Raw genomic sequence first — 19,267 nt, forward strand, 5'->3', positions numbered from 1 at the left:
AGTTATACGCGAACTTCTGAATTTTGCCTTGGCAATTGAGCCTCAGTTATGTTTCTGGTACATAAAAGGCCCCATTTTGCATTGATTTGGCCTGTCAATAGCGAACAGCAAACATTTCACATAAATAACCGATTATCACAATAGTCGATCACCTAAGCCTAAGCACCATGCAGTCCGAGTAAGTGCAGTATAGCTCCTTACTTTGAAAAAAAAAAAAATCTAAAATACAAAAAACCAGCAAAACTTTATCCTCCTCAAGCCCTAACACTGCCTCAAAGCCTTCGCATCCCTACTTTTCCGCCCCGGTATCGGACTCAAAAGGATCTGAACGTGAACAACCATGGAAGAAGATCGTGAATAAAGATCCTTTGAATACGTCGAAGGGTGATAGTAGTTCCAATAGGGACATGGCCAAGCTTGGAGGAGGAGGAGGAGGGCCACAAAAGCCAGAACCGATAGGTCCGCAGACTCCTACGCCCCATATTGCAGGTTAAATGGATGGGTACTCCTAAGGACAGGCTTTGTGCGAACAAACACTATGTAATAAAAGACCAGGTCATCATGGTTCTTGGCAGGTTTTCTTCGGGCTTCTCCACTGTCCTGAACCTATTTCAGTCGTCTTATAATGTCCGAGGTTGTTTTGTGCAAGATAATCACAGCGTGGTGCCTATCTGTAAATATGTTTTCCGATATTATATTGAAGACCAAATTATGGATGTTATAGATTAGGTGATGAGGCTCCCATAACATACCAATATAAAAATACTGCCCAACATATTGAAATATGGCATGGGGTCGTTTCTCCAATTCAGATTATTTGGTTGCCCAGCCCCGTATAAAAAATAACTTCTTCCCCCGGCCCTTTCGGGTTCAAAGCAGGTGAAAGGTACCAGTCAGGATGTCAGTGACTACCATGGCCAAAGATCAACGAGCTCAACTACGATACTTTCAGTGGAGCCCAGAATTTTACAAAACCAAGCCCTATGAACTTCTCCTTGACAACATCCCCGATGATTTTCCCGTCACAAATTTCGAAACCTCACCCGAAGAGGCAGAAGTAATCCAAGATCTTCGAGGCATGGAGCAGTCGTTCACACTAGAGGACCATGGCTTTTGCATAGCAAAGCAGCGCCTTGATATTCCAGTCTTTGATCAGGACACTATCGAGAAGGTTTATCTCCCACAAGTTGAGCGGCTGCTAAAAGGAATGATGCCCGATATCCAAGATCTTTTCATTTTCGATTGGAGAGTATGCTGGCTCATATCTACTATATTTCCTTTCAATTCAATTTGCAGCCCAATCACTGACTGTTATTCCGATATCGCAGCTACGATCTAGCGATAGAAAGCTGATTGGGGCCCAATTTGAGGGGGATTATCTTAACTTGGCCGACCAAACAAACCGACTGTTCCCCGCAGAAGCTGTGCATATTGGTGGGTTTTGATTCACGCATGATATTTTGCGCTCTTTTCAACTTTCTTATGCGAATGTCTAGATCAAAGCCCAGTTTCGGCAATCAAAAGAGTGAAATACCATATGAAAGACCGAGCCCCGGGGCTGCTCGAACGAAAATTTCAGGTCATAAAGTAAGTATTTCAACATAACCAAGAAAAATTTGAGATTGATCATTGCTCGATACACGAATCCGCATAGAGAGGAATATAACCCAATATTGACATCGATCCTAGTATTTGGCGACCTATTCACCACGCAGTTGAAGATTACCCTCTTGCCATTTGTGATGCAAGTACTGTACGCTCTGACAGAGTAGTCGCCGCAGACCATGTGCGACGTGACTATAATGGGGAAAGCTACTACCCCCTATATATCCCGGGATACAAGTGGTACTACCTTAGTGGCCAGATGGAGCATGAAGTAACCGTATTCAAAACATATGATTCGCGACCGGCTGGATCTGCCAAAGTTGGTGAGTCCAAGCCCCACCTACCTATTTGTCTGGAGGCATAGCTTTGCCACCTTTGGTGCAGCGTACATCAAACACACGGCAGTTCTCAGCTGACCATGTGCATTAAGGCTGCCCCCACACTGCCTTTAAGGTGCCCGACGTTCATCCAGATGCGCGACCTCGTGAGAGTATTGAGGTTCGAGTTCTGGTATTTTTCAACACATAGGGAAAACCGGTTTGGCTATATATTTTGGTGGCTTCGTTTACAGGAAAGTCTACTAGCAATGTATGTGATCTTTATGTGATATCATATGCAAGATATGTTCTGGCCCCAGGGCTTGAAGGTGTACACCGTGACGGAGTATCGTCATTCTGAAATATTACATAGAAAGTAGCGGTGAAGACAGTGAGAGAAATTATAAAAAATACAATTAAACAACCTTGAAACGGCATGCAAAAAGATCCACGAAAGAGTTCCATTGTCAGGACGTCTCAACACTTTCGACAAAAGTATCCAAAGATAGCGCGTCTTTTGTTGCAGCTAAAATCTTAGATCATCATGGATCTTTTCCATTAAATGTGTGCGACTAAGTTATCGAAAGCAGTCTCGTCTAGCGTTATCGACGGGTCATGGCTTGGTTGCTCTGCCTGATACATTTTGAGAGCCTCACGGTGGGTCTGCATCTCCGCAGGGTCGTTCAGGTAACGAAGTACAAGAGAAAGCTTATATTTTGACCGTGCGATCCGCCTTTTATCTGGGTGAGCTAATCCCTCTAGGATGCGGATTGCTTCCAGCAAACAATCCCTATTTCCCACGTCAGTCCGCGCATTCAGCAAGAAGAGACAAGAAAAAAGTTCGGAGATATACCTCGCGGTGGGTTGATCGTCTAATCGAGATTGACAGCATGCAATCATGTGTAACGTGTTAGCGGTATCAAAATGGTCCCCCAGCTTCCCCTTCCGTAGGTGAAAGGCTTCTGAAAACAGTTCAAGAGCGACTGGAGTCTTTCCTTCCTCCAATCTCATGCAGCCATAATTGTGAAAAGTTAAAGCTCGTTTGAGTAGATCTTTCGAGTCCTTACTGGCTTCCAAAGACCGGTTGTAGTACTCTGCTCCTTCTTCCCACCGCCGTTGGCGACCATATAAGTTGGCTGTATTGCTGTAGGACAAACTGAGGAGATAGTCTAGTTTGACGTGGTCATTTATCTTGACCTGCGCATGCCAGTACTCTTTGATCCGCAGAGATAAAATGTTCCACATTTCAGCATCCGCAAGACGGCCCATAGAGAGACAGATCCCAGCTAGGTTGTTATACGCATTGGATAACTGGATTTCGTCCACCATTGTTGGAAAGTCTCCTCGGTCTCGGATAGAAGCAAGGTTGCTTCGACGATCTTGTGCCTGCCTCTCAAAACATTCCAATGCTCCTGAAAGATCCCCTTGCTCCGCGAGAAATGTTGCCTGAAATGCATCAATGTCTGAGGCAAGAGCATTATTGTTGAAAATTTTGGTGTTTTGGCTCTCGCAGATACGTTTTGCGGTAATAATGAGGCGTTCGCCCGAAGATAGAAGCCCCCGCTCCCATAGATAAATCGAAGCGTCAAGAAAGAGCTCCGCGACTTGTTCGATTGACAGGAGCTGGGCATCAAGCTGTGCCAGACGGTTACCCAAAGAGATGACATGGGTGATCCATTTCTCACATTCTGGCCACTCTTCGCTGAGGGGTTCCGCGAATGGCGATTGTCGGGGAAACACATGCCGGAGGAGCCGTATGGCAGTGTCAAAGGACCTTTGACGATCAGAGGTCGTTAATCGATCTAAGCAGTATTGTTGTACTAGCCGGTGTACCGATAGTTCCTGCCCTGGAGGAACTGATACGATGAGAGAATACCGACTAATATCTCCCAAAGCGCGGAGAACACTGGATTGTGGGTATTAGCTGAATTCGCTATTCTCGTTCGGTAGGGCAACAAAAAGATGAGGCTTACTGGTCCTGGGTTTGGAAGGTATCTGGGTACGCCCATCGCAGAATATCAATATCAAAAACTGATTTCGGGATTCTGTCTGGGTCGAGAAAAGACATTATACTTAGCAAATGAAGGCTTGCCGGGGACAACCGATCGAACGAGAGCTTCCAAACTGTGGCCAAGGTGTGCGGGTAACTAATCAAGCCTTGTCCCAATGAATTTAGCGCTGCTCTCATCTTCATGTCTCTGTAGTAGGCTAAGAAACTGGCGGGATCAATAGACGTTGTTGTTATGTATGATCCGGCTTGACGGACGGCGAGAGGAAGTGCGCCCATCTCATCCACAATCTCGCTTGCATCTTCGTCACTGACGTCCATGTTCACGCGCTCAAGGAGCGTTCTTAGAAGTCGAACCCCTTCGGCCTTCGAAAATGAACCTAGTCGCTCGCCCTTTGTAATGAATTCTTGAATGAGCCACGTCTGATCCTGACTAGTAAGCAACAATGAACCTTTAGTCGTAGGTGGTATGTATTCCTCCAGAGCCACAGGGCTTTCTGCGTTATCAAGTATGATGAGGCAGTTTGTACCATTTTCACAAAGCCAGTCTCGAACGACATGGTGTGCTTGAGAGTGTCCGTGGACATCCAGCCGTAGCTTGCGTGCAATCTCGACGAATCCTTGAGTAATTTTCACATTCGTGTCGCATGTGATCCAAAAACAAGCTTCGAATGAATTCCGAAATCGATACGCGTACTGGAGTGCAACTTGTGATTTTCCTGATCCCCCTAGTCCGCATAGTACAAAGAACATGAGTCTATCTTGCGTTCCGGTGACCGATGGACGAAGGCATTCATGAATTCTGATGAGTAATTCCTCTCGGCCGCAGTACGTGTTATTTTGGGAGAAAGGCACACTGAAGTGCGTTGCCGGCAGGGCCTTTGGAGCCGATAAAACATTGTCAGGTGTGGTCGGTGAGGCGATGGAGATATTCTGAGCTTTTATGAATGCACGGTTTCCGTCTGTGATGTTTGCTACATTGAAGTGTCTCAATTCCACTTCAACTCGATCTTTGATGCGCCGGAGGCGCTGGAGGATGTCTTCGTGTGCCTTTTGATCTCGCTTCCAAGCCATCCTTTTGAGCCCTGGACATGGTTAAGATAAGAGGGAAATAAATAAAAGATTGCAGGCTCATAATGACGACGTATCGGCCGAGGCAAAGAAAGGATGTAGTGAGCACTTACAATTATTACCTCGACCGAAAGTTTTGACCGTTCGCAGGCCAATCCGCAGATATTCTGTGTAGATATCGAAGATGGCTGATTGTAGATGGGGTAAATGTGGAATCAGTTCCACGTATGATGTCTGCCGTGGGAGGTCGCTCAACAGGTTGTCGTACATGAGCAGTATGAAACTCAGCTCGGGAATATTCTTCTTCGTGGACTTTTCTTGCTCAGTATATTATACAAGGAAAAGTCGGGTAGTTATTGAATCGATAGAGTCTTTATTCACCTCTATGACTAGTTTCAATATTCCCCAAATGTATCTAGCGCGTGGCGCATATCGATCTGATCTTGTATCAAAATTCAACGCCTCCGCAATTGGCTCTGAAATTTCAATGATTTTCATTAGTCGAGTGCGAACGGGATCGATAAAACTTCCAAGGTTTTCAATATGCGCCTGCAGTGCGTCTTTGCTCTTCGCTGAATTCAGTATTTGGACCTCTTCCGTGCGCAGCTCTACCAGCTGTTGAGGGAGAGATGAGGAATCCATCGTTTGATACCATTGATGCACTGCAGGCTAGGGAGTGAAAGGCGCAACTTTTAGACTGGGGCTGGGGCTGGGGCTGAGAATGAGGGGAAGTCAAGGCAATTAGCCATTTTCCAGTAACAGTGGCATAGACCCATGCTTGACAAAATGCAGTGACTGTACTCGCTGGCTAAATCAGTAGGTCCTTGAGAAAACCCTGCTCGTTGATGTCAAAGAGTCACCTCCACTTATAGTCTAATATTGAGAGAGACACCTGAGCCTCCCTTGATACAGATAATTTAACTTTCCCAGACCAGACATGTTTTGTACCGATCGTCGAAGAGTAAAGCGGCTCTTTGTATTACCCTGCTTTTGAGTGCGGAACCTTGGAAGGTGCTGCGAATACGGGCTTCTAATTTCCAAAATGGAGTTTGCCCGGGCAAAATTACCGGAGGCGATAATAAGACCGTTAATACATGATCCGATACGACATAATCTATGGAGGTCAGTCGGTCTAAATTCTGGGCGTTGAACAGCCCCGCTCCCCGGGCCCTGAAGGATGCCCACTTGGAATCTTTCTCTGGCTCGGGATGTTGTGGGAACTATGCGGTCGGAAGATTTAGCTCGTTCATAAAACATAGAGCATTCCATAGGAGCATTTTTGAATTCAATTTTGAGTAAACTCTTGAAGACCATGGACTTACGACGATTCTCATTATCCTTTACAGCATCGAACGCTTTTTGTGGCTTTTTCTGGGAGGGAGGGCGGACACAATCGGTGAGTGGTCTTATCGCACCCCCCTCGCAGGCTATTGCATGCACCTATCCCAGAATATGTAGTGGTACCATTCTGCATGTAAGCCCAAAGCCCTCCAACACTGCCGCGCTTTCCGAAGATTTCCGGGTCTTTGAACAGCGGGACATCACCCAGCAAACAAGCAAGGATCCTATCTAGTGAACATCAAGATTGGTTGATGCTTCATTAGCCCATGGTCAATGCACATCTCCAACACAAGACGTACGAATCAAAGCCAGCCTTTTTGGAGCGATTGTTCTAATTGGTTCTTTCATCGTTCAACATCTTTAGGTCAATGCGAGCCTCGAAATCTCGACCATGAGAAATAGAAACATACCAAAATTACGAGCCGCTTCGACACGTATTTCTCTGCAGCAGGAAGATCATCAATTGCAGGCTAGCTCCCGTATCTGAATTCCCAAGGACATATATTAGGAGTTTCTTGTCGCTTGACTTGAACTTGAAGTTATTGGCTGGACTTTGACATCGCCATCAGATAACCGTCACCTGACAAATCTTCTTAAATGATTACATTGCAACGAGAAGGTAAACAGCATGGCCACTGAATCAGTTCCTCCTATCGTTCGTCTCGAATACATTCCACGGTCCTGGTCGGAAACAAAAGCGTCTGCAGCCAGTGATCCGTTTCATCATGAATCGCGAATCAATTCGCACAACCATCACAGCCTGCATCCATGGGGCCCAGAAGCGAGTGTAGGAAGCGATGCATTCAACACCTTGTATGCTCAGGCAAACAATCAATACATGTATCATGTGTGGTACACCGATGCGTTGGCACCCTTCATGGCAACCGATGTGATCGCCATCCATCCTCTCTCGAGCGACATGTTAGAAATCCTAGGTGTCGTGCTTCATTTGACAATTAATTCTGGCATCAATGCTGCGCTTGCATCTCCCAATGGCAAAGAGTTAATCCGTCAATTCCAGGAGGTTTTAGACGACCTGGGCCTTTCAGAAGACGAACAAATCTTTGTTCGTCTCGGAGCAACATCCGCTAAAGATAGTTGGGCTACTTTAGCCGGGGTCCCAACGATGAAACCGCCACCCTTATCGGCTGATGCAGATCTCATCCTGCACTGGCTATTGACCAGCGGGCGGGTCGTTGGCAGACTCCTCGCTTTGTCTCAACGATTCTGGGCTGCCGATCCTGGAGAGGCTTTGATAATACAGCGCTGGAGCCCTTTCATTGAAGCTCGTCGGGAGTTCCGCGTATTCTGTGATCGTGGCAGGGTCACTGCTATTTGTCAAGATATCTGGTGGGAGAAGCTGGAGGACGACCAGAGATATTCGCCTGGCTTTGTTGACGCAATTGTTCACCTCTGGGACAATGTCAAGAAGCATCTTCCATTCGATTCCTGTACAATGGATGTCTTGATGACACACGTTGGTCATACATGGACTGGACAAATTGTTGAGTTCAATGGCTTTGGAGCTCATCTCAATACGGGAAGCGATCTCTTCCACTGGGTGCACGATGCTGATATTCTCCATGGAGAAACCGATAGCATCACCGTCCGCTTCATGGAAGGAAGCAACTCAATCGATCTTGTTGAGCCAGCACCAGACGATAGTGTGCTAATTAAATCGGAGTCTCTGGTGGAGCTCAAAGAAACTCCCCTGCAGGGAGCAAATATCCCAGAGATTCCAGAGGTTAAGGAAAGCCCCAAGGGAGCGACCGATGAGACAACTCAGAATCAAAAGCCAGATTGGCTTATTCTTGAGAAAAGCCTAATGGCCAAATTTGGCAGTTTGGATATCGATCCGAATGGTCAAAAACTCCAGTCAGGTGAACGAATCACGATCCCACTGCGAGGAAATTGGTCAAGTGCATATTAGCATGCTTATAATGTGGCGTTTCATATTCTCTATCCCTTCAAATTTTATGATCGTAATAAGTCAAATCCTGACAATTAAACAGTTTTGCTGCCTAATGCTTGGATATGTTGTATTGCATCAATACGTAAGAAGGGCTGCTGATGAATTTGCGTGGTTGGACGTGACGCCGCCACGCATATAGCTCGAGGCGGCCCAAAGTGGTTCGTTTAGCCTCATTTCTGATCTGCAGCTACCCGGGTGCAATTATCAGCTTCCAGTATATATTTTCTCACCATAGCAAGCCCGATAGACGGCCTTCTGCACTATACCATAGAAAAAGGAAAAGGAAAAACAAAGCTTTAGTCAAAATATGTCGAACATGACTTCTACGCAGCAGCTCTGCGGCTTTGTTGGCAACGGCGACACATATGGTCTTGGGGTTCGACTAGGCGCATATCTTCAATGGATCGCCTCACTATTTGCTTCGCAGCTTTCGGCGGACGAGGCCAACTCCATGCGTGGAGTCAATACCTGCTTCAACATTGCTATGCTAGTTGCTTTAATGTGGCAGACCTTTTCTCGAGATCCTCAACTTTACCCTTCAGAAGCATACATTCTCCTCTTATTCTGCGTCAGTGGAATATGCTCGACATTTGTATTTTCCCAGAACCTTCAACGAAGTACCGAAAAACCTCTGGCCCCCGACCTGCCTGCCATGTCATCATGCTTTTCATATCTTCTCGCAACCGATGCCGGAGGCGTGGTGAGAGTGGCATTCACGTTTGCTACATTCGCTTACATGGCCTGGTTCAGCTTCAAAGGACTAGATGACATGGACAATCCGCCTTGTGCATCAAGGGTGTTCTTGTTCGCCATTGTGGATTTGCACGGATGGGTACGAACGTTTCTTCAGGTCCTTTCAATCAGCACCGTCATTGGGTCTGGACTTGCCTTCTTCGCCAGCTTGCTTCAGGTCGGATGGAACAGTCGTATGTGGCTTGTGCACTGGATGGAAGCAGATTCTTCTGACAATCAAGACCGCAGCCATGTCACCACTGTATCTCTCTCCTTCAAAAGTATCGGCATTGCGTTGGCAGTCTTCTTAATATTCACTCTAGCAATAGAGTTGACCTTGATCTGGAGTCATATTCGCGGCGTGTACTCTTGCTCATCCACAGGGCAGCTTTTTCCATTGGTTGTTGGAGTATCTGGACTTCTACGGTTAATATACGTTTTGGGGACGAATTATGTCAAAGGTAGCCTTCGGATATATCGCACATCAATATTATGAGACAAGATGGGACAGGTTATTCGGGCAAAATTTACGATCTTCTAAGTGCGTCAATCACAGATCTACAGTGTGGCACAGAAGAGGATGATGTTGATGATATGACAGCTCCCTGGTTTGGAAATTGGGTACTCATCTAAGTAACCCGGATGCCTAAGTTTTAGATAGCGATGTAGCACTCTACCTGTACACAGCCATGTATCCAGGGGAATCTTGCTTATTGAGACTGAAAGACTTTGAATTTTACTACAGTTGTATTCAAGCAGATTTCCAAGGATTCAGACAATGGCACTTTGTAAACTATTTCTCTTGAACCCCGCTATTCCATGCTCATAAAAATATGTGTTTGTTTGCCTTGGCCCATTCTTCCAGGCTTGAGACATCCCAGGCATACTTGTGAAGATTGGCGGCCGCCTTTGTGTACGCTTCGCCCTGAAATGGATTAAAGCCACCATCGCCGCTCTCCTTTGGTCTCATCGACTCGATTATTGGCCCGGCGGCGAATTGTGGTACACCATTTTCTAACATGACTTCAAGACCCTGCTTTTCATCCAACTCGGTGACAGTGATCTGTTTTCCAAGGGCGTCACCAAATGTCTTCACAGCATCTCTCTGAGACACCAGCTTCGGTCCACAAAGAGTAATGAAAGTTGGCTCTTCAGCGCCTTCCGTCGCCTGAGCCCCTTTCACGAGGACCGTTCCCGCTACCTTGCCGATGTCCTCGGGTGATATCCAGTCGACCTTGGCATCTGGGTAGGCCATTCTCACGTTCCCCTCCTGGAGCATACCCCGCCACCACGTTGCGTTCGTGTTGAAGAATCCAGGTCGAACAGCTACATAACCACCGCCTCCAAAGACTTCGTCAAGATTGACCTCGACCTGTGCATGTGCATACGGTATGTACTCTTCCGGTGGGACCTGCCTGATATCACCTTGCACTGAGACACTACTGAGGAAGACAACAAACTCGACACCGGAAGCCTTGAGGGATTCGATAGTCTTCCTCATATGGTCGGGAGAACCGTGAGCGAGGTATATGAATGCGCGCTTAGCGTCGGTGGCGCGCACAGCAGCCTCAATGGTGTCAGGCTTAGTAAGATCTGCTTGAATCCTTCGATACCCTCCGGCCTTCTCCTGCTCTGAGGTGAGACCTGGAATAGGCTTGTTGGGATCACGCAAAGCAAGAACCACATTTGCACCGAGCTTTTGCACAGCGCGAGCAGTTGCGGAGCCGACTTGGCCTGTGGGCCCGAAAATGATTGTAGTGAGAGAAGAAGCCATTGCAGAATTTGTTAGATTGTACTGATATTACTAAGAAGGCATTTGAATTGATGAGATGTCACTTTCGAGATGCTTGGTATCCACAACCTTCTTGTATTCCATTTTCCCCGAGGATCTTCGGGCTCTCGGGGGCGAAATTCGGTATTCGGCTTTTAGATTGCCGACTTTGAGGGGGTGACGTAGAAGTGTTTGTCATATTGCTGAGTAAAGCTGAAAATGGTTCATTTTTCGTATCCAAATTGATCGAGCTCGGATAAGGTTGATAACCGGAGTTTATCACAAGGCTCAGAAATAGTGCGGGGATGTAAAGTTTGGCTAGGAATCTTCGTCATCAACTCATCCTTCGGTCGCCACTTTGTTTGGACTAGTAACAAACCACTCTTGCAAAGGTATCTCCATCTCGCCTTTTGGCCTCCAATCCCAATTTCGCGATCCGATTTTTACCTATGGCTATTCCAGTCATAGTCTGTGGCCGAAGGGAAAGCGTTGGCTCTGTTGTGATTGAAGGATTGAAACCTGACTATGAAGGTACTCTAACGTCCCATGAAAACAATGTTGGTCAAAACAAAGCATGAGCTATAGTCTCACTAAATAAACAGTGATATATTTTATCATGAGCCTTGAAGGAGGCCTACGCAATCTCCCCCTCATTCTATCTGGCTCTACACCCGCCAATGAGGAAAGCAGCCTTGGCTCGAAAAATTACTCTCAGCCTCCTAAGGCTATAATTCTAGGTGGCGGTTACAGTGATGATGATTTGGCAAAGCTCCAAGAGGCAGCCACTAGTTCCCCTGGGGCTGTCAGGGTTCCTTGGCTAAAAGCAGATATTGAGAAGACTAAGAGAGGTCCAGAGCCAGGAACACCTGAGTATAGCCAGCTGGTGGCACTTCGAGTCAAAGAGACGCTGGGAGATTTACTCAAGCAAAATGATCTGAATCTCACGGAAAATGATGTTTTTCTTTGGTAATCCGACGTTGAGGCTGCAGAGGGCCAAGGAGTAGGGGCTTCAACTCAAGCAGGATGACCTGCAGTTTTCAAGATTCCACACCCACACGTTTTCATTGTTTGACTTGTTCGTTATCTTTATTGAGTGGAGGTAAATTAAATTCTCAGGACGTGAAAAAAGGCCTTTGAATTCGACAGGTCGACAACCAAGCCAAAGGTCGCCTGATTTGACGCAGCTCCTGTGACATTGCTTCACATGGCGCTCTCATTCACATAGCAGCATATGACTAAAAACGTCAATAAGAAGATTTATGATGTGATTGCACCATTGTCGTAAGATTTTCACAACAATTTGCAGTTTAACATTGACCGATCCAGGTTCGGCCCAAAATAGTGGGTCGCAGTTTACTAAGTAGTCTACCAGGAAGTTCAGCACCCGTCCCCATCGGCCTTATATTTGTACTTTTCTCAGAGGTCTTCGCTCGGGTGACCCTCTCAGATTCTGTATCTTCGATAGATTATCAAAGACGGGTACTCAATTGACTATGCCTGTGTTAGTTTGGTACTATATCTGCACGTCCTGGCATATTCCTATTGGCCGAAGGGCGCCAAGCCATGGACCCCTAGCTTATCTACATGCCGTATACGACTAGTCAAATTTCGCACTAAAAAGTACCGGACCTGGCAAGCGAGCCAATTACCGCAGCTTCAAAATATTAATCTCCACAATATACGATCCAAACGAACTAGCGGGATTGCAAAACCGAGTTGTTATTGTGAGGAAATTGTAGCGAGAATGGGCACTGAGCTGGGAAACAGGGTCATACACAGTAACTCAATTTCATCAACTTTGGAGAGCATTATGACTATATTGTAATGCATGGGAATTAAAAGCTCTTGGAACCTCGGGGTTGAAGCAAAAAAAGTATAGAAGGGATGAAAGAAAACTCCAAGGCTCCGGCTCTAAAAAAGCCTCTTGGAGAGTAGGTCGTTTCAATCCATCGATTTGGTGGAAATTACACTCATCTTCTAGAAAACACCAAGTCTGCCAAAATACTGAAACCGATGCTTGCCTTGCCCGATCTAGCAGATGAAACACGCCTTGGCGCTCTGAGGTGCTTAAGGGGTCTCGGTTAGTGAACTCCGCATCGCCGTCAATCTCGGTTAGAATTGTCAAAGCCCCATGAAGAGCTATGAAGTGGGTCTTGGCCCACCAGGGTCCAGCTGACAACGACCAGAGAAATCCCGCCGATATACTGAACCAATCAAACTCCTGTTTAAGTATGATGTATGTAATTTGGCCTAGTTGTAGACTCAAGTCAAGGGATGGGCACAGCGAAGGGGAAGAAAATGGCGCGCACTAGGCAAATATATGCTTGTAAATCATACACAGGGGCTTTTAATCTTATTTCGGACTCCATTTAATACATAGTATAAAAACAATGGTAGAGCTCTCTATTCCTACTGTCTTGTTTTTTCTCCAACCCTCATTCATTCATTCATTCGGTTCTCGGCCTGTCATTCTTTTACAGTCGCTTTTTTTCCCTCCCCGGCCTGCCGACCTTTTTACATTATTTCTTGACGAAATAAAAACAATCATTTATCTTTCCTTTGAACTTCATCATGTATTCTGTGAATACTGCTGCGGCCCTGGTGGCCCTTTATGCCTTTCAAGGCGTTCGTGCTGCACTTGACGTGACAAGCTCATCAAATGTTGCTATCTACTGGGGTCAAAACTCTTATGGTGAATCATCTGGCGACCTTGCCCAGCAAGATCTTGCTTATTACTGTGAAAGTATATACTTCGAGTCTCATCTACTGAGTTGATCATAAGTCTGACTGATTTTGGCATATAGGTTCGGATATCGACGTATGATAACACCACCTTCCTAATATCAATGTCATATATACTAATGCTAGCATGACTAGGTCATTCAACTGGCCTTTTTGGATGTGATTAACGGTGAGGGCGGTGCCCCCGAAGTCAACTTCGCCAATTCAGGTAATGCTTGCACTACCTTTGACGGTACTGCTCTTCTTGATTGCCCTACAATCGCGTATGTACCTTAATTTATTACAACATTACAGCTCCTACGTGTCTAATTCAAGAATAGAGAAGATATCATCACTTGCCAGGGTCTTGGAAAGACCATCCTCCTTTCGATTGGCGGTGCCACTTATAGCGAGGGAGGTTTTACCAGCGAGGCTGCGGCTATCGCTGGCGCTAAAATGATCTGGCAAACCTTTGGACCGGTCTCCACCAATTCCTCGATCAATCGTCCATTCGGTGATTCCGTTGTCGATGGATTCGACTTCGACTTTGAATCTACTGTTGAAAACATGCCTGCTTTTGCCAACGAGCTGCGCACCCTGTTCGCTGAAGACACCTCTAAGACATACTACCTCACCGCCGCACCTCAATGTCCCTACCCCGATGCCGCCGACAACCCGATGCTTGACGGTGCGGTATACTTCGATGCTATCTGGGTTCAGTTCTATAATAACTACTGCGGTGTTAACTACTTCACCACCGGTTCCACCACGCAGGCTGATTTCAACTTTGATAGTTGGAACACCTGGGCCACTACTATCTCTCTCAACCCCGATGTTAAGGTCTTCCTTGGTATCCCTGGGGGTAGCACCGCGGCTGGAACTGGATACGAGTCGGCATCGACCATCACTTCAATCGTCGATTTCATTGTTGAGGAAGGGTACACAAGCTTTGGTGGTATTATGATGTGGGATGCTAGTCAAGTGTATGCCAATGATGGATTCCTCTCTAGCATTGCATCCGGCTTGGGATCTTCGTCTACTGGCACCACTACTAGCGTCGCGACAACTTCCAGCGCTAAGTCCACTACCAGCACTAGCACCACATCTAAGGCTACTACCCTATCCAAAGTGACTACGACTACTGCTTCAACTACTTCCACTAGTTCCTCCACCAGCTCGAGCTCTACCAGCACCACTGACACTATCAAGGCGACCACCACCGCCGTTCCTACCACACTGTCGACCGTCACTATTAAGAGCACAAAAACGGTAGTTCATATGATTACCACAAATGCCAAGGCAGTTACTTCGGCTACTTCGACCGCTTCGACCGCCACTTTGACGACTGCGACTGCTGCATCTGCTACCACTACCGCGGCTTCATTGACAACTGATGAAAGCTCTGAAGTCTGCCCAGTGTCCGGAGGAACCTGTGCTACCTCTGGCACTTATTCATGCAATGGTAGCAGCTATGGAATTTGCGACAATGGCGAGTGGGCTATTCAAAAATGTGCTTCGGGTCTTATCTGTGTGCAGGATGGATCTTCTATCTACTGCGACTTCAAGGGAGACCATCCCGATACTACTTGCAGCTAAGGGGTGCGTTTTTCAATCAGATTTGGCGAAAGATGTACTCTTGTATTATATCGCAAATCTCATTTTAGAAATTCATAGATTATTTGTTAATTACCCATCTCACTTTCAAGTCTCCCAAAGATTGTGCTATTGTTTTTCCCACCACACCAAGTTGTTTAATCGGTAACTTCGACGTTGACAGTGCCTTTTCCATTGAATGACTTGTCGGTAGTAGAGTGAACAACTACAGCAATGGAATCGGCGGTCTCGTCGGTAGCAATGGTCAGATATCCGCTGTTTGAGATCTTGGTATCATTGGAAATGTTACCGATCAGGTTCCAGGTGACCGAGGGGACACTGGAGTTGAACTGCTGACTCGCACCCTTGGCGAGACTCCATTCGAACTTGCCAGTATATGGCTGGACGTCAATCCCGCCCCAGCCGGCTTCGATGCTGCTCTGCCATGCCCATTTCTCGTGATAGATCCAAGTGTCTGACGTCTTGTTGAGGACATATCCGGGTTGGCCTGAGAGGTATGGGCTGGCAGCATCTGGGGAGAGGGTGGCACCACCAGCGTAGGTCTTAGTGAAAGTGACTGGTAAACCGTCGACTTTTTCTGTGGCCGTCGCATTGACCCTTGTGGTGATGTAAACGGTGTTACCAATTAGTTGCACATTCATGTCCTCGACACCGGACCCATCATATACATCGGCGGCCGCCGTTGTGTTGACTAAAATGCCACTGCCACTGGCCGTTTCCGCGTAATACTTCTGCACTCCATCGATGGTAGTACCCAGAGTGTAGTTAGCGCCCTCTGCGATCTGGCTCACTTGGGTGAGGTTTGCAAGCCCGTAGAAACTGTATGCGGTCACAGTGCCATCGATGGTGGTGCCACCGCCGCCCTGCTGAGCAAGGTAGACGTACACACTAGCGATGTCGTACGTTTTGGTAAGAGAAGCCACCGATTGCTTCGTACCCTTGAGATTTCCTCCGCTCACAGTGATTGTCATTGTAGTGTACACTGGTTCAAATGGCCAGTTCTGCAAAGTGATTGCAATTTGCGTCTCGCTGCTAGAGGTGCTAATCACAAAGTCGTTGCTTGCCTCCAAGGCAAGCTTGTCGCCTTGGTCGCTAGAAAGAATAATTTGCACGTCACCGGCCTTGATCATAGACGCGTCTGTGCCAACGGGCCAGGTGATGTAGACGTCGTCGGCCTGGGCATCGGCAAGGTTGGGCTTGTCGCCGTTGCCAACCCAAGTGTATACCGGCACGTTACCGCGCTTCGGCGGATTGGCGACTTTCTTGCTCAGTGGCTCAAGAACGGCCTGTACAGTGGTGCCTGCGCCATACTTTGTAAGTGCGTCGCTGGTATAGTTGTAGCCGTAGATGTAGACGTGGGTGCGGAACGTCTGGGCGGCCACCGGTAGTCCTTTGTAGGTGATTCCGGCTACCTTCAGGTTGAAAATATAGTTGCCCCGTCCGTCGCCTCCTAGACAGCTCCATTCGCGACCACTATCAGAGTCTTTGATGAGATAATCACCTGTATTGATGACCATGTCGCCTTGTTGCAGAGAATAAGTGGTCCCTCCATTAATCCAAGACCCTGTCAACTTGTCGGACTTGAGGATGTACTCGGAAGTGTAGTAACCATCGCCGTCTGCGAGGGTAACGGTGGCATTTTCATAGCCGATCTTTGAGTCTTCCAAACCCGGCAGCTCCAGTAGCAGCTTTGCATGTGTGTCCGCATTATATGTGACATCGACTCCGAACATCTCCTTCAGCGTGCTCTTGGCGTGGGTGTAGGCGCTGCCTGTGATGTTGCTGACAATGCTCAGCTTTGGAACGAGGTATCTCCCGACCGTTGTGCTTGTCGGCTTGTAGACAGTCTGCCCGGCATTCTTCAATGCTCCATATGGCGGCCGAACTGTTAAGGTACTTGGACCATTGGAGATGAAGCCAGTGATGCTTAAGGCATCAAGTCGGATGGTCAGTAACTTATCATCGACTACGATAGCCTGGGCAACGCTGCTGTCTTGTGTAAATGCCGACATGTCGCCATCGTTGACGAACCAGGAAGTGACGTCCGCGGCGTTGGTGACATTCCAAGACAACCCGCAATTGGCTTTGAGCTCAATCGTCTGGGACTGAGTATCGCTGATATGTATAGGAGCGCTCAGTAGCTGGTAGAATGCCGAGTCGCAATCGACATCGGTCTTCAAAGTGCTCGCGGCATCCTTCGCAACCAATGCACGGGTGTATGTTTGACGTCCATTTATCACTCGTGCTGTACTCCCACCAATTATTCCACTGATGGCAAAAGCAGCAGTGAATAATGGGAGCGAGGTAAAGGACGAAATAAGCATGATGAAGCTTGAAAAGCGGGGAAATATCTGTTTCGCTTCTCCAGGCGAGATAGATGCAACGAAGTAAGATGCCAATGGAATTAAGCGAGCTGTAGGCTGTAGCTACTGGAACGGATTTTGGATTCGCTGAGCACCCAACTGCATGTTATATAGTCTTCATATTTGTATTAATCTGTGCGTAATTCTAAAATAAAAAACTTGCTACTGGCCATACGCTAGATGACATCGGGAATAACATACTTCAAGATCGGTTAAATCAATTCCCGGATCACTGGGGAAAGCGGGGAGGTTATTTACAATTTGATGGTATTTTCTTCATTTTTCCAAGCACTATTTCATAAGTGGAAAGGTCCTGATCGTTTCTGACACCACCCGGCCCAAAGGAAGTTTAGCTGCCGGTATATTAGAGGTAGCTGCTTGATTCGTGGGGTTACCCCACAAACACACGGTCACTAGCGGCTCTCTCCACACGACAACCAAAGCTGTCATCGGCTATTCTGCTTCCTATTGGTAATAGCGTTCAGTTCTTCTTTGAAACCCGAGGTAGCATCAATCGCTCATGTAAGTGGCCTATAGGAGAGATAGAAGGGGCATTCAAGGCCGAGAGGATGGCTGGCCCTCGGAGATAACAAAAGCGGGCACTTAAAGACAACTTTCCAAGGTCGAAAATGGCTCCGCTAACTTTAAAAGGTAACTGTGAAAGGGGCCAAGCGTATACGCTCAGGCTTATGGAAGGCTTTCGGATTGTCAATTACTTCCGTTTCCTTCCCACAATCAAGTGGGGATGTTCGAAAAAGAGATTGAATGACTAGTAGTATTCACGGAAAGCACAGCAAGCAACTTTTCTTCCACCCTGTAATTAAAACTTACCAAGGGTGCCGATCTCCACAAAATATGGTCCCATGCTGAACACATGATGGTGGGAGGGGTATCTAGCGCTCCAACTTACTCATAGTTGTGAATGACATTTAGTTCAATATCTTAGCTAAGCCCTTTAGCCTGCAATATACGGGAACCTGGCTGGTAGATGTATCCTGAAAGTATCGACGCCAATATATTAGTTGACTTTTAACTGGCATGAAGTGCGGTGTGTCTCTGGCTGCTATTATTTAGAGAATTGGTCACAGACAACGGATAATAATTCTCATATGGTGGGTCACTCAAGCATGTGGCTTGTGTGCGGTCAATAGTCGGGTGGATGTCCGGGTAAAAGATGGGTGGTTTTGGCTAGGAGAAATTTATGCAAACAAAAATTGCATAATAGACAGATCAGGAGTGAGTATATGGTAAAAAAGAAATTGCAAAAAGATATGGCGCTGCCCGGAATCGAACCGGGATCGACGCAGGTTGGGAATTGTGGGATGAACACCACTGAAACCACAATGCGGCATTCTGCCATTAAACCACAGCACCTTATTGGATGAATTGTTTGATCAAATTTAGAATAATAGCCATCAAAAATGCTAAACCAACCTTGCAATGGCTACACCAAGTGCTCTACCTCTACACGCCTGCTCTTGAAGCCGAGATATATCTAATGGTTTCACTTACAGCACCGTCTTACGACACGTTCTCTCTTGCTAACGCCAATTGTGAGCCAACCCGCTAACCAAAACTTGTCCTCGTAGTGCTTTTGAAACAGCCCGCCAACCATGTCTGGTCATGTCTGGTCAAGCTTATTGTGACAGGTTTCGGTATCTGAACGCTAACCTCAGAAAACAATTGAAAAAAAGCAGTGCGCATTCGATTGTCATGCAATTAAAATGAGCCACTGTATCCTATATCTAAGAG

At 46.9% G+C, this 19,267-nt stretch overlaps 9 protein-coding genes across 9 annotated transcripts; 6 read left to right on the plus strand and 3 right to left on the minus strand.

The window, feature by feature from the left end:
- Positions 1-167: 167 nt before the first annotated feature.
- On the plus strand, positions 168-494 carry N7503_003265 (uncharacterized protein; the record flags this gene model as incomplete). Its single annotated transcript, XM_057062812.1, has 2 exons — positions 168-178; positions 239-494. 2 exons carry the CDS (start codon positions 168-170, stop codon positions 492-494), a joined length of 267 nt encoding a protein of 88 aa, XP_056923727.1.
- A 404-nt stretch (positions 495-898) lies between these two features.
- Positions 899-2,021, plus strand: N7503_003266 (uncharacterized protein; the record flags this gene model as incomplete). Its single annotated transcript, XM_057062813.1, has 4 exons — positions 899-1,249; positions 1,329-1,434; positions 1,773-1,928; positions 1,990-2,021. The coding sequence occupies 4 exons, from the start codon at positions 899-901 to the stop codon at positions 2,019-2,021; spliced, it is 645 nt and encodes a 214-aa protein (XP_056923728.1).
- A 459-nt stretch (positions 2,022-2,480) lies between these two features.
- N7503_003267 (tetratricopeptide repeat protein) lies at positions 2,481-5,004 on the minus strand (the record flags this gene model as incomplete). The annotated part of the gene is made up of 2 exons (XM_057062814.1): positions 2,481-3,828; positions 3,896-5,004. The coding sequence occupies 2 exons, from the start codon at positions 5,002-5,004 to the stop codon at positions 2,481-2,483; spliced, it is 2,457 nt and encodes an 818-aa protein (XP_056923729.1).
- Positions 5,005-6,970: 1,966 nt separating this feature from the next.
- N7503_003268 (uncharacterized protein) lies at positions 6,971-8,272 on the plus strand (the record flags this gene model as incomplete). The annotated part of the gene is made up of 1 exon (XM_057062815.1): positions 6,971-8,272. The coding sequence occupies one exon, from the start codon at positions 6,971-6,973 to the stop codon at positions 8,270-8,272; it is 1,302 nt and encodes a 433-aa protein (XP_056923730.1).
- Positions 8,273-8,630: 358 nt separating this feature from the next.
- Positions 8,631-9,357, plus strand: N7503_003269 (uncharacterized protein; the record flags this gene model as incomplete). Its single annotated transcript, XM_057062816.1, has 2 exons — positions 8,631-9,240; positions 9,296-9,357. 2 exons carry the CDS (start codon positions 8,631-8,633, stop codon positions 9,355-9,357), a joined length of 672 nt encoding a protein of 223 aa, XP_056923731.1.
- A 512-nt stretch (positions 9,358-9,869) lies between these two features.
- On the minus strand, positions 9,870-10,820 carry N7503_003270 (SDR family oxidoreductase; the record flags this gene model as incomplete). The annotated part of the gene is made up of 1 exon (XM_057062817.1): positions 9,870-10,820. One exon carries the CDS (start codon positions 10,818-10,820, stop codon positions 9,870-9,872), a length of 951 nt encoding a protein of 316 aa, XP_056923732.1.
- A 613-nt stretch (positions 10,821-11,433) lies between these two features.
- N7503_003271 (uncharacterized protein) lies at positions 11,434-11,787 on the plus strand (the record flags this gene model as incomplete). Its single annotated transcript, XM_057062818.1, has 1 exon — positions 11,434-11,787. The coding sequence occupies one exon, from the start codon at positions 11,434-11,436 to the stop codon at positions 11,785-11,787; it is 354 nt and encodes a 117-aa protein (XP_056923733.1).
- A 1,601-nt stretch (positions 11,788-13,388) lies between these two features.
- Positions 13,389-15,134, plus strand: chi3 (putative class III chitinase; the record flags this gene model as incomplete). Its single annotated transcript, XM_057062819.1, has 4 exons — positions 13,389-13,560; positions 13,622-13,635; positions 13,695-13,822; positions 13,880-15,134. The coding sequence occupies 4 exons, from the start codon at positions 13,389-13,391 to the stop codon at positions 15,132-15,134; spliced, it is 1,569 nt and encodes a 522-aa protein (XP_056923734.1).
- A 155-nt stretch (positions 15,135-15,289) lies between these two features.
- On the minus strand, positions 15,290-17,476 carry N7503_003273 (uncharacterized protein; the record flags this gene model as incomplete). Its single annotated transcript, XM_057062820.1, has 1 exon — positions 15,290-17,476. The coding sequence occupies one exon, from the start codon at positions 17,474-17,476 to the stop codon at positions 15,290-15,292; it is 2,187 nt and encodes a 728-aa protein (XP_056923735.1).
- Positions 17,477-19,267: the final 1,791 nt, after the last annotated feature.

Source organism: Penicillium pulvis (genome assembly GCF_028828015.1).
Source record: "Penicillium pulvis strain IBT 33274 chromosome Unknown contig_1_segment0_segment0, whole genome shotgun sequence".
NCBI lineage: Eukaryota > Fungi > Ascomycota > Eurotiomycetes > Eurotiales > Aspergillaceae > Penicillium > Penicillium pulvis.